The sequence below is a fragment of the Cavia porcellus genome, unplaced genomic scaffold, assembly GCF_034190915.1.
Source record: "Cavia porcellus strain 051 isolate PalLab524CR breed Dunkin Hartley unplaced genomic scaffold, mCavPor4.1 scaffold_25, whole genome shotgun sequence".
Classification (NCBI taxonomy): domain Eukaryota; kingdom Metazoa; phylum Chordata; class Mammalia; order Rodentia; family Caviidae; genus Cavia; species Cavia porcellus.
The window spans coordinates 54,467,869-54,482,364 of NW_026947508.1; the positions used below are offsets into that span (position 1 = coordinate 54,467,869).

General features: G+C 33.2%; 1 protein-coding gene across 2 annotated transcripts in view; it reads left to right on the forward strand.

Moving 5' to 3' along the window:
- Positions 1-14,295, forward strand: part of Hook1 (hook microtubule tethering protein 1) — a 92,811-nt gene extending 78,516 nt beyond the window's left edge. For both annotated transcript variants that reach the window (XM_003464043.5, XM_063236607.1), the window contains exons 17-22: positions 111-145; positions 654-736; positions 1,274-1,374; positions 3,271-3,372; positions 6,961-7,029; positions 8,310-14,295. In XM_003464043.5, the coding sequence (XP_003464091.3) occupies positions 111-145; positions 654-736; positions 1,274-1,374; positions 3,271-3,372; positions 6,961-7,029; positions 8,310-8,474 (555 nt within the window). In that variant the 3' untranslated portion in view covers positions 8,475-14,295. The remainder of the gene's footprint in view (positions 1-110; positions 146-653; positions 737-1,273; positions 1,375-3,270; positions 3,373-6,960; positions 7,030-8,309) is intronic.
- The last annotated feature ends 201 nt before the right edge of the window (positions 14,296-14,496 follow it).

Consider the following 14,496-nt stretch of genomic DNA (forward strand, 5'->3'; position numbering starts at 1 on the left):
ATACAAAATTTGAGAACATTTATAATTTTACCTTTAAAAGATAAAAAGATATTTGGAAAATTCACCTTTGTAAGATAGTCATTTTATAGCAACTGTTTTTAATTTTATAGTCCAGCAAACTAAAGCAGAAGTTGGAAGCTCATATGTAAGTAAAACTGATATTTCATTTCAAACATCAGAGTGGGGAGGGGTTGTAAATGCTTATGAAAATAATTTCACTTCTCAGATTTGATGAAAAAAGCAGGCACTCTGATGGTGATTAAATATGCAGCTTTGCCACCAGGAAGTAAAAAAAAAAAAGAAAAAGCCAGCTGAAATCTTCAACCTGGCAACCATCTCAAACTTACATATTTTAAAATTGTCAATATCATTCAAAGAGTTTAACAAAGTAGACAAGGTTTAGGACATTCACCCTATTGAATATTCTCTTTTACTTCTTGTGAAGTTGGCAAAGGAAATATTTTTTAACACTTTGCCATCCATTGTGTGCCTGATAGTATATACCCAAGTGACAGCCAGGCATGTTAGGCAGATACAATTTCCATTTTACCTATGGTGAAACTGAAGATCAGAGAATCCAAATTCATGATAGGTAAGAGACAGACCAATGTTCATCCTGAAGTCTCTAAGTCCATGCTCTTTCCACTACTTAGGGAAAAACTAACAGAGGTTCATGAAGAATTACAAAAGAAACAAGAGCTCCTTGAAGATCTTCAGCCAGATATAAATCAAAATGGTAGGTATGTGTAAAAGTTTGGTTCAGACTGTATCTAAAAATTATGTATATAAGTTATCTTTGCACATTGTGTAGATACATGCATTATAGTTAAGAACCACAATAACTTACAGTGCTGAGGTAAGATATGATCTAAACTTAAAGAAAAAAAGTAAATATAGTGAACTGACTGATATATAGGAGTATCAAACATTATAAAATATAATAGAATTAAAACCATGAAACTGAATAATTTCAAATTTGATTAAATGGAACTTCAAGACAATGACTTCATTATGGTTATGTTTACATTGGAAAGTTTGTTTTGCTTATGAAATGATAGGAATATAGCCAGATAAAGTAAAGTATAGATAATAATTGAACTACATCTATTGGTTGTGGTTCAAAAGTTTCAGGTAACAATTCATTACAAAGAAAGAGAAATAATTTCTTAAATTCTCTTACTGGTCTTTTAAAAAATAAGTTTGATATAACAATTTTGTTCAAGAATGCATTATTTTAAAAGGTAATCATGATTCATTTTATTTGCACTAATAGTACAAAAGATTGGAGAACTTGAAGCTGCTCTTCAGAAGAAAGATGAAGATATGAAAGCAATGGAGGAAAGATATAAAATGTATTTAGAGAAAGCTAGAAATGTGAGTGACCTATTTTTCAGAATTCAAGCATCTGCGGCCATGTTCTGGTGAGGCCTGTTTCTCCCAATTGTACTGCTCTTGTCTCTGTATCTGTTCACTTTGGTCTCCACCACCTTGTCGTGCTTATCAGGTTACAGAGTATTTCCATGTGAGTCCTCTGGCACATGGCCATATCCAACTTATAGGGGGACAAACAGCACAATTATGTTTCTAGAAGGGAAAAGGAAGTAGATTTGATAAAGATTTGGGCACTTTTTACCACAGTTAAGTTCCTTCCAATTATAAGAATATAAATCCTTATTATATAAAATATAAAGGTAATCGCTAATCTCTTGGTATATTTTCTGAATAGTGCATTTTATGCATTTCTTCATGACTGATTATCATATATGTGTGAATGCATGTGATATATATATTATAAAATTAAATAATTTCCTTGTGCTTTATAGTTTAATATTTATTGAGCATTTAGTATGATAAGAACTGGGAATTTAATAATGAACAGAAGAGACCCACACTTATTGAGCAGACTTTGGAAAGGTAAAATAATGTCTACATAGTATTCAATTGTATGGGATGTGTCATAGTTCCTTTGGTCATTACCCTGTTGTTGGAAGTAGTATTATTTCCTTTACATTTTTTTGCCCCTAAAAATAGAGTGTAGGGAACCTATTTATAAAGAAAACTTTCCCATTATTTTGGTTTATTATCTTAATTTTGTGTCCTGGAAATAAAATTACTGAATTAATAAGATACTTGTTAACTATTTATAAATGATTTTGTAAAAGGACTATAATTAATTGACAGTCAATTATCAGTCCTTTATGTCCAACTTGATTGTTATTTAAAAGACAATTGACTGTTTTGATAAACATTTCTTATTTTCCTACATTATTTGGGTACAGATGTTTAAATAGTGCTTAAAATAACCTATCCAATGTGGAAAAAAAAATCAAGAAATATAGAAATACCATAACCATACCTCTTGTCATATAGAGATAACAGACTGATTTAACTTAAGTGACAATTTGAATTCTGTAATGTGCTCCAGTAGGCCAAGTGCATTGTCTCTTGTGATCTGCTGGATCCCTGTCTTTCACAGTGTGTGCCTGGCACATAGTCATACTCAGGAAATATTTTGTGAATGTGTAAACTCAAGAGAAAATTTAGTGTCCTCTATTCTTGTCGCTTTACCTCTGTAAATGGAGATAACATTTTTCTTATTAAATAACTTTAAACTTTTAACGATAGATTTATATTACCTCATACAGATGTTCATTATTGGAAATACAGTTTTTGCTTGTAATTCTTGCTTTTCAAAATTGATCTCATAGCAGAACACTGTCCATATAGTTTTAGTTGTATCTGTCTGTTAAGTTCTGATCAAACACCTCTTTGACGCAGTTTATAATCATTTACATATATGACTGTGCACTCTTAATACTTGCAGATAAAATCACTAGTTCCTATTGTGTTTATCTGATATACTAATTACACTTGACATTTGAGTGGATGATATGAATTTCATTTTTATTCTTGCTTTGTAAAATTGACATATTCTGTGTTACTGAATTCCTGTTGAATTTTTAAATTTATCATTAAGATTAATGTAGAAAGGACTATTTAAAGAACTCAGTGCTCAGAATTTGAGTTCATCACTAAAATAACGCAGGCTGAAATAAGTACTGACGCAGGCTGCATGAGTACTGAACCTTGGAGATGGGAAGTTTGATTTTGGAATAAAATCTCATTTTTGTACCAAAATTTTATATCATTTCTTGCTTTAAATGGTTCTATGACCTCCTGGGACTCTGGATAATTTTCTACTTTATTTACAGGTTTTATGTATGTTTTAATATGTTCAGCATTTTAAACATAATTTCCCCCGTCAAACAGGTAATAAAAACTTTAGATCCCAAATTAAATCCAGCATCAGCTGAAATAATGCTGCTCAGAAAGCAGTTGGCAGAGAAAGAGAGAAGAATTGAAATTCTGGAGGTAAACTTCTATATTCAGACTTATCTCCTCTTAATTATTCTGTGGACTGTGGTAATTAACTGCCATCATGTGTGGCCATTAATAGCATTTTGTAACAAGTTTCAGCTTCAGTTACAAAGACTATCACTACATCATTAAACATAGCAGAGCTTTTGTACCTTATTTATGTGCTGCCTTATAGTTCTTTTTCTCTGTAATAGCTAATCGTATGCATGTTCCTGACTTTCTAATGGACTCCTGCTGTCACACATATAATTGTGTGAAAGTAATTTCATTCACAAAAATAGAAAAAATGAGCTTACCTTCTAAAAGAGATACTGTATTCACTCTCAGTTAACCTCATTTATCTTATCTTTCTTCTGATTCCCACCTAAACTCTTAACATACTTAGTTAGAATGTTTAGGAGAAATTAATTACAATTAATTTCTTGAAATAGCTGTCTGTTATCATACAAAGTAGTATTAGTCATGGAGTGATTTTGTTAATTATGCAAATCTGTGTTTTAAAGGTATTTGTATGCTAGTGGTTCTACCATTTTTATGATTCTGTGGTTCTACCATTTTTGGGTATGTGTGTCAATGTATACTTGTATGTTTTAGATTTTATGATTGGTCATGTTCTAGTTTATTTTGCAAAACATTTTACAAAATCACCATTCTTAATACTGTGATAAGACTTGCAGTTATATACTTCTTCTTGCTTGACAACATGTTAATTGAAAAGGCATGTTAAAGTCTGTGCTCTGGCCTTTAAATTCTCAGAGATGGTAGTTTTTTTCTTTGTAAATCATCTGTGAATGTTATATTTCAGAGAAAAACAGTCTATTCATATGTCCTTTTTTGGTATTATTTCTAAGCAAATAGGTATGGGCTGTGGTGGAAGTATTTTTGTTTAAAATACTTCTAGAGGCTACATAACACTGATGTATTGCTATCAGTGCTTGCACAGACCATGTCCTATGTGAGACAAAGCATTGGGAAGGGCTGTCTGTCTGAGATAGGCATTTGTTCTTTGAGGCTTAACCCAAGCATCTTTGCCTCTGTAAAACACTCCTTGTATTTCTTAAATAAAGTTTAGTTATCTCTGTAATGACGTATGTACTTGATACCCATTAATTCATTACACAACTCATTTTTTTGACACATGTCCAGATGTTTTGGAGGGCAAAATATCTATCTTACGTTTCTGTATCCCCAGCATGAAATATAAGTTAGAGACCAGGATTATTGCTTTATTGGTAATCTGAAACTATCACTTCTTTCTGGTCCTCAGTCCTGACTTCTGTAAGAGTATGACTTGACTAAGTAGTATCTGATTTCTTAGTTTTGCTCTGTTACTTTTCAGTGACATTTAGTGAAAATATGCCTCCCTGCTGATGTTTGAAGTAAGTTCCCTAAAAGTAGGACAAAATGTGCTCTGAGAGTTTGGTTTATTCAGAGCATATAGGCATTTAATTTTTATTGTTCATCTCTACACATACTGTGAAAACAAAGAGGAGAAAAGTAGTGTAAATGGCAGAGGCTATTATGTGTCCCCCTTTCCTCTAAGCACATTTTTGCCTGGAATGGTGGGGACTTGACTCACATTACCTCTCTCCTTTGTTCTTTGTTTCTATTATGTTTTATTTTTGTTTTTTGTATCATGAGCATCTTGCTGAAGGAAAATCAAAGTATTTCAAGATTATAAATAATTATATGAGCCAGTTATTGCAGGTGCTCAACAGAATTACAAAATTAGACATATTACAATAATTAGGAAAAGGGTTCTGTAGTTGCATAGGCAACCTAGTGTACAGGACACCAAGTATTTTTTCTTTTATTTTAAAGAGAAAAAACAAGAAAAAAGATGATACAGAATTTTAAAACGAGATAATAGAGTGAGAATGGTTAATATGTTGCATATGGTTATTTTCAGAGTAGTTGCTCAAATTACAAGCTGTAAGCAAGAAAAATGGATCAAGTAATATAAGCACAAGCCTTTCTCAATGAACTAATAGAAATTAGTAGTATAACTATCTTAATTGTTTATGTGTGTATATGTATATTTTGTCCCCTTTTCTTTTTCTTATTTTCTCCCTTCCCCCATCTCAGTTTCTTTTTCTTTTGAACAGTTTCTTCCCATTTCACAATACTTATTGGATCTTATTAACTCATTCAAGTTTCTTACAGTAGGGAACAATATGATGTTTATACATGAGAGTGATTTATTTCCCTTGAGCATGGTCTAAAGTTGCATCTATTTATCTAGTATTCTGTTGTATAAAATTACCACATCTTTATTTTATCCGTTACTAGGTTGATGGGCATTTGTGTTGTTTCCAAAATTAAGCTATCACAAATTGTGCTACTATAACTACGAGTACACATATACACTGTGGTGTGATTTCTTAATTCTTCTGGGAAAATGAGACCTGTAATTCTAGTTTAAGGAGTCTCTACACTGATTTCCACAATGGTTGCACCAGACTACCCTCCCACCAGAAGGATTCCTTCTGCAAAAGGGTTCCTTTTACCTCACAGGCCCACCAGACTTTGTTATTGATTGATTTCTTGCTGATACCCATTCTTTCTTGAGTGAGATGGAATCTCAGTGTTGTTCTAATTTGCATCTCTCAAATGACCAATGATAACTGAACATTTTTTCACATATTATTTGCCATTTGTATGTCTTCATCTGTGCAGTATGTATTCATCTGAGATGCCCTGTTTTGGATTGGGTTTTTGAATTTGGGGGCCCTGATTTTTTTTCAGTTCTTTATATGTCCTAAGTATGAGTTCTTTGAGCGACAACTAGCCAAAAAAAAAAAAAAAAAAAAAAAAAAATTCCTACTCTGGGTTGTCTTTTTCACTCCTTTGATGATTTCTTTTGATATTCAAAAGCTTTCAATGAGATGAGCTTTCAGTTGTTGATTCTTTGAAGTATTTCCCATGCAGTTTGGGTTTTGTTTATGAACTGTCTGCTTGTCCTGTGTCTTCAAGAATTCTACCTACTTTCTTGTTCAGTAGATTAGTGTTTTCTGTTTTAATCTTTTATCCATTTTGACTTTAGGTGATAGATATGGTCTAGTTTTAGTCTTAAGCATGTACAGAGCTTGTTTTTTTTCAGCACCATTTATTAAAGAAGCTATCTTTCTTTCAGGTAACATGTTTAGGCTAAGAGAGAGAATTTGTGCTAAGAATAATAGGTGGTAGTTTTTGTTGCCTCCTCTTTCTCCTTAATTTCACTCTTCTACAGGTGCAGCTTTGTTTTGATACCTAAACCATTTTTTTTTCTAAGATGTGAGGGACAGTATCATAAAAAGCACTAGGAATGTGTGTGTGTGTGTGTGTGTGTGTGTGTGTGTAAATGTGTTTCAGAATTACTTTCTATGAGTAAAATTCCCAAGATACTTATTAGTCACAAATCTTAGTCTTTCTTAAACATGCTATGCATATGTCTTTGCATGATTCGATTTACATTTGATTATTTTATGTGCCTCATGAATACATTATTTTATTCTTTGAACAGTGAGATAGTAAAAAAAATGATTCTCTTTGGATAATAAGATGAATTTGGGAAATTTTAATTTTCCTCATACCTTTTTCCAGAGTGAATGTAAAGTAGCAAAATTCCGTGATTATGAAGAAAAACTCATTGTTTCTGCCTGGTATAATAAGGTGAGTTGAAATTTTGACTAGTGATTAGATATTTTGAACAGAGGTTATCAAACTTTTTTCATTAGGAACAATGGAAACATTTTAGACAAATCAGGGCTTTTGTAGCTATCTGAAAGGAAAGTTAACACTGTGCATTACTTTTCATTAACTTTTAGCTGATGTTTGTTAAGTGCAGGCATAAATAATTGTATCTGAACTGAAAATTTAAGACTCATGAAGGATTTCTGAACTATATGAATATATGAGTAATGCAAAACTATGCAGATATTATGCTTCCATGATAGTCTCTGTCTTACCAAGCAAGAAATAGCATGAAGTAATTTGAAATGTATTTTGTTTTGCAATCCTTAGAATCAGTGAGATGTTTTCAAGAGTAGCGTTTCATGTTATATAAGATTGTTTTGAGTTACTCTGATGAGAATAAAAACTGATTTCTGTCTTTCGGTAATTATATATCATTCAGTCAGAGTTTTAGAAATATCGTATGTGATGCCACACTTGACTGCGTAATACTAGTTGTCCTTCCATGACTAGGTGTCATGCCTGCCTCGTTCTTTCATGCCATCGTACTTCTTGTCTGTGTGCTTGCCTTTATTTCCTGGTCAGTGAAATCTGGCTTAATTTATGAGGGTCTGGAGGGAAATTTATGGGAGGTGTTTCCAGAACTTTTCCCTATGTGTTGGCCGTCCTAGATGAGGTCAGGAACTACATATTAATTATTCTATTTCTCAATAAACTCTTAATCTCTTTAAGTCAATGAAGAGCCAAATAATAAATCACTTATTTCGGTTTTCTTGAATCTATATTTGTTGTGCATCTATTGTATCCCATGTACTGCACTAGTTACTAGTGATGTGAAGTTTCATAAAACTGTTTGGTTACCACGCCTGTCTAATGAGAGTACTGCCTTCTCTCACAAGAGATCTCACAGTCAAGACTATGATAGTTGTGTATCCAGGGACCATACCTCACAGTGTAGAAAATGCTCAAACACAAAAATTTGTTTTGGAACATTTTTCTATTATTACAATTATACCTAATTCCAGGATATTATTTTAAACTATCTTTTTTATTGATTACCAATTTAGTGCATTAAAATAGAGAAACAGCTGGGTGTGACAATGCACACCTGTAATTGCAGCACTCAGAAAGCTGAGACAGGAGGATTGCAGTGAATTTGAGGCCAACCTGGGCTATGTAGCGTGTTTAGGAGCAGCCTGAATATACAATGAAACCTTGTCTATCTCTAATCTATGTCTATTTGTTTTGTTTTTGCTCAGAGTCTCGCATTCCAGAAACTGGGGATGGAGTCCAGGCTTGTCAGCTGCGCTAGCAGTGATGCTGCTCCTTGCGGCCCCGCACGGTCCTTCTTGGCACAGCAGCGACATATCACCAGCACCCGGAGAAACCTCTCTGTCAAAGTTCCTGCTGCAACATCTGATTAAACTGCAAAATAAAACAGGAACAGAAGTGCCCTTAAAACATTTTATACCTTTCAGCTGCTGGATTATAAAAGGTTAAGATGTTCGACATTGGCGTGTTGGAATAAAAATGCCACAAATTGATTTTGCCAGCTAACTTTGAAAACAAAATATAGAATTAACTGTGTTTCTGGGTAAGCTCACTTGAATATGAAGATGTAATTACGTATCTCAAACAAGCATTCACTTTTTTGAGTATTGTAATTTCAATTTGACTCATGTTAATGTTTTGTTACACTGGTAATTTGATCAATTTGCAACATGTAATCAGTAATACCCAATTTTAAAATGTAGCTAGATTTATGTTATTAGTCCATATATAACTAGTCTTTATGTAGGCAATAGAGAACTTTAGAAGGGTGATTTCTTTAACTTGATGTATGTGAGATTTTACTTTGTATCCACAAATTCGTTTAAATGGATGTATTTTGGCATGCTATGTAAGGTGTACTGTCTGGAAGATTTAACCTTGGCAATGACTTTGTGGAAATAGGCCATAGTTTTCACAGGTAGCTGCTAAAAACATGGAATTCAGGAGAGCTTGATTAAAGTGTTAGAAGGTAGGAGATACACTAACATTTTTAGTAGGTAACATTTTTAGGAAGGCAAGCTGAAAAACAATACTTGGTGTGAACTACCTACCTCCTTTTAAATGTAATCAATAAAAATATACTGATAGTCTCATTTACTGCTTTTCAGCTTAAAATTTAGCTGCCTAAAAATGACATATACTACAATATATTAATTTTTGTTTCTTTATTGAAAAGATTCTTTGCAATGATAAAACAACTTCAGTTTCATCTTTGCTTAGTTATTAAGGAGTTTATCATGGGAAAAATTTGTGATTTCAGTTTATTTCTGCTGAAAGCTCTTTTCAAAGCTATTTCTGTCTTTGGGGATCATCTTTAAACATCTTTGTTTGGGGTATCAGTTAAATTGTGTTGTGTCTGTGTTGTTCAGTATTGTTGCCACAAGCCACATGTAGCAGTTTAACTTAATTAAAACAAAAAAAGTTAGCTCCCTGAGTTACAGCCACATTTTCAACACACATGTAGCTCGTGGCTTCTTTACTGGGCAGTGCTAATATAGAATATTTTCATCACTGTATTTTTCTGTTGGACAATAACTGTCCTTAATCTCTTTTTAATGGTAAAATTAGAAATACATTTTTTATATTAAAGCACAAAAATAAAAATCATTAGGACTATTTCAGAGATGGTCAGAAATCAAATTCTTACATAATTAGCATCTTATATTCTGTATAGTTGAATAGCATTACAGTGATAATTGTAGTTAATTTTTTGAGTGCTGTTTAACAAATCCTTAGCAGCAGTATGTCTGGATCATAAGTCAGCAGGATTTCTGTAAAGGCAGAGATAGTAAATATTCTAGGCTTTGTGGGCTATATGATCTCTGTCCCAAGTACTCTGTTTTGCACTTAGGATGTAAAAGAAGTCATAGACAATATACAAATTGGATGTGGCTGTATTTCCATAAAATTTTATTTATAGCAACACTAAGATGGATTTGGCTATAGATTATATACCAGTTTTTATTCTAGGTCATTCTTTCCTTATGAGTATTGTTCTATTTGCAGTATTCATTTAGGTACCTACTTTTAAATTTCTTGCCCAGTTACTGTTATAATCACGAAAAATACAAGAATTTCTTACTGCATCTAGGTCTCAGATTAGCGAGTGTCTGCCAGCATGTTTTGTTCATCAGGGTTACTTCTTACTACCTCTTGGATTCCAATGCTTTTCTTATCTGTACAGTTATCAGTTTGCATTTTTGTGTGTTCTTGTTGTGCCCACTTGCCTATAACTTTTGGTGAAATAAGACTTTGAAAATATTTTAGCATGCTATTTAAAATTTTCTGAGTATTATGGCATTTCGGGATATTTTGATCCTTAAACATGTCCTGCCTGTTTGATGTTTCTCCTTGTTCAAAGCAGAGATTTTTATCAAGTGCTCAGTGCTTCAAGAGCTCTTTTAATAGAATTTATCATAAAACATCAATAAGTCAGTTTTCCAGTTCTATTGATAATAAAATTTTCAATTATTATACTTAGAATTTCTTAAAAAGATCACACAGTTTCTGAATAAGGACTTAAAGCTAAATTCTTTTTTCTTAATAGAGAAGCAGCATTTCTCATCATTTTTCTAGTTGATAAGTGGAACTTAAATTTGATTAAATAGGTATTTATATGAGAATAATATACTGTACTTTGAAGTTCTCTATTATTATGACTACTTACAGAAATTCAGGAACTGATCAGAAGTGAATTTCTTTTCCACATCTGGTTGACTTAGTAAGATTGACACCCTGTGGGTGGTGAAGCATTATCAATATTTTATCATGAACCATGATTTCTAATGTCTGTGTTGTGGGGGAGACTTGAATGCATATATTGTGAAAGAGGTAACTCAGCATTTATCTATTTCATAAGAAATTAAATTTACCCATGTACAGACTAATTTGGAAATGATCCTTAACCTTGAGAAATTTCTCTTTAAGATTAAATCCTCCTTTCTCTTTTCAAAATGTATACAAAGACAGTGATGTTGATCCTGAGATTAACTTAATATATTGAGAAATCTTTGAAGTTTTTCTATTTTTACAATAAATATGGCTATTGATTTACTACACCTTAAAAATGTCTTTGTCTAGAAATGTTAAGAGTGAGTATTCTTCATTAGGATACCTTCATCTCTGATACTTAGAGTGCTAATTTCAATGTGAAATAATACTTTCATAACCATACTTGTTTCCATGTTGTGACAACTCTGGCCCTTGGGGAATAGCGATGACTTTCAGTGCACAGTGCTGTGTGCATCAGGTTTTGTGAAATGAGAAATATTCCTTTATAAAAATCTGATTATATGATTGTATGCATACATTCTCATTGTGAACATGTACATTGCAAAGAAGTAGTTTGAAAATTTGCAAAACATAAACCATAACAGAAAATAGAGTACAGTAATAAATATGAGGTAGTTTTAAAATAATGTTTAGTTTTAAAGGTCCTTTCTATTTTCTATTGCAAAGACTTTGACACTTGAGAAATAGAAGCAATACTTCATTTATTTTTGTATGTATTTAGAATATTTTAAATAAATGCTTGTCCAGTAATAACAATAGTGAAATGTTTTACTTTAATAAACCTACTTCTAATTGTTGGCTATGATTTTTTAAAATACATGTTTGTGATACGAAGTGAGCATATTTGTTGTGTGTATCTGGTCAGTGGACATGACACATCATAATTCTCTTCACTTCTCTTCTCTCCCCTGTCCTTCTCTCTACCTCTTGATCCCCTTCTCATTTGTATAGTATCTATCATCCTGCTTCCTACCATCTATCTTCTGTTTTTTTCTCTTTATTTAGTGCTTCTCATATAAGATAAGCAATATGACATATAAGCTTATATATTTGATTTGTTTCATTTAACATGAATTCAGTGTCGATCCATTTTGCTATAAATGATTTAAATGTGTCCTTCTTTAGAGCGAGTAGTACTCCATTGTGTGTAAATACCATAACTTCCTTATCTGTTTATCTGTTGATGGACTAAGCAGCTTCCAAGATTTAGCAATTATGAATTGTGCTCCTGAAAACATGCTCTCCATGTACAGTTACAATTTGTCTTCAGGTCTTTTGAGAGGATACCAAGTAAGGGAATAATGGAGTTTGTATTTTTAGTTTTTTGAGGAATCTGCATACTGATTTATATACTAGTTTTACTGTTTACATCCCTACCAACAATGTGAAAGGGTTCATTTTCCCCAGTCCTCACCAGAATGTGTTTGCTACTTGATTTCTTAATGCTAGATAGTCTTTCTAGAGTAACAGATTTACTCTAGAATAACAGGGTTTCATGGTTGTTTGAATTTGTATTTCTAACATTATTAAACAGTTTTTCATGTATTTAGTGGCCATTTATACTTTTGAAAGCTGTCTGTACATTTCAGTCGCCCAGTTTTTGGTTGAGTTTTGCACAGCACCTGCTTGGCAAGCACAGGGTTATGAGTTTGAGTCCTGGTACCAAAAAGAAAAAAATTTGTGGCCAGGGATATAACAGCAGAACAGCACCTGCCTGATTGGGTTTTTTGTTGGGGACCACTACCCAGCAGCTCTGAGCAGGATTTAAATTTTACTAATTGGCTTTCTATGTTTATCTGTGAGTCTGTCCTAGACCTGGGCCCCTTGTCTGGCAATGGGAGTTGATCCATAGTAAGTGAACCTCTATGAGTCACTGGTAGTGGCTGAGGCTTATAGTGGCCTTTGAGGCCAGAGATACCTCAAAGGGCAAAATAAGGCCGCAGCTGAAGACACCTTGGCTCCAATACTAAGTAAATAGACACTGTAGCTGCAGGCATCTCACTCCTGCAGTCTCAGTCCCACCCATAAATGTTATCTTGGAGATAGGATCGTTCTCCTAAATTGGTTTAACGTACTGCTTGGGGAAGTCTTTGAAGTGACCCCGAGGTTCTGCTCATTTCCTGTGCTTTCCTCAGTTTCCTTGCCTTTTGTCTTAGTCATAATAAAAGTGGGCTAATTCAGAGAATGCTTTGTCATAGTCCTCAGAGTTGTGAGCTCAACTAAAGGGTTTTGACCCTCCTGGAGCCCTGAAACTCATAATTTGTCTCTTTATTTAACCTCCACTGTACACTTGTTTGGAAGATCCGGGATCTAGATCAGGAACCCGTATTTTCTCTTTTGGGTAACCTGATTTTGTTTCAATTCTTGAAGTACTTCAGATATTACTCCTCTGTCTGAGGCATAGCTGGCTAATGTTTTTTTCCCTTTATATAGGTTGTCTCTTCACTCTGTTGGTTATTTGCTTTCTGTGTAGCTTTTTAATCTGGTATGATCCTATTATGTGATTCTTTATATTTTTCTTGACTAGTTGGAGTTCTCAAGAAGTCCTTATCTACACCTATGAATTCAAGAGTTTTATCTGTTTTAATCTAGCAGGCTCTGTTGTCTACTATTTATCTTTCTGATCCATTTTGATTGTAGTTTGTTACATGGTCAGAAATAAGGGTCTAACTTCAGTTTTCTGCAAGTTCATAGCTAATTTTACCAGCCCCATATGCTGAAGAGGCTGTCTTTCCTCCAGCATGTATTTTTTGTCTCTTGTCAAAGATCAGATGAATGAGTGTGCTTGGGTTTGTATTTACATCCTCTATTCTGTTCCAATAGTCTGCATGTTTTTTGTGCTAGTGCCATGCTGTCTTTATCATTGTAACTTTGTAATATAATCTGAAGTTCAGGATTGTGATGCCTTCTGCTTTGTTCTTGACACCCAGGGTGATTTTTGCTGTTTTCTGTTGTTCCATATGAATTTTAGGATTGTTTTCTCTAATTTATGAGAAATGCTGTTGATGTTTTGATTGGGATTGCATCAAATCTGTATGGCAGTTTAAGAAGTTTGGGTATTTTGACAATATTAGTTCTGCCCATCTAAGAACAGGGTATATTTTTTCCTCTTCAATCTCCTTCATTAGATTACTGTATTTTCATTGTAGAAATTTATTTTGTAACGTTAATTCATAAGTATTTAATTCTTGATGAGGTTGTAAATCACATTGTTTTCTAATTCCTTCTCATTGGGATTGTTATTGGAATACAGAAAGATGTGATTTTGTGTGTTGATTTTTGTTTCCTGCTACCTTGCTGTATTTGATTTACTAACTTTATGAGTCTTTTGGAGATTTTGGGGGGTAGTCTATGTAAAGTATCAATGCCATCTGCAAATAATAATAATTTGAATTCTTTTTATTTCTTTGTCTTGCCTGATTGCTCTGGCTAATGACTTGAGTATTATATTAAATAGGAGGGTTGATAATGGATGTTCTTTCTTTTATTTTAAAGAGATTAAGGTAAAAGAGGACATAAGAATGCAGATCACAACAGAACAATGTAAGCAACACAGTATTTCACAAGACAACCCGTAATAAATAGTACCTACCATAATGTCTC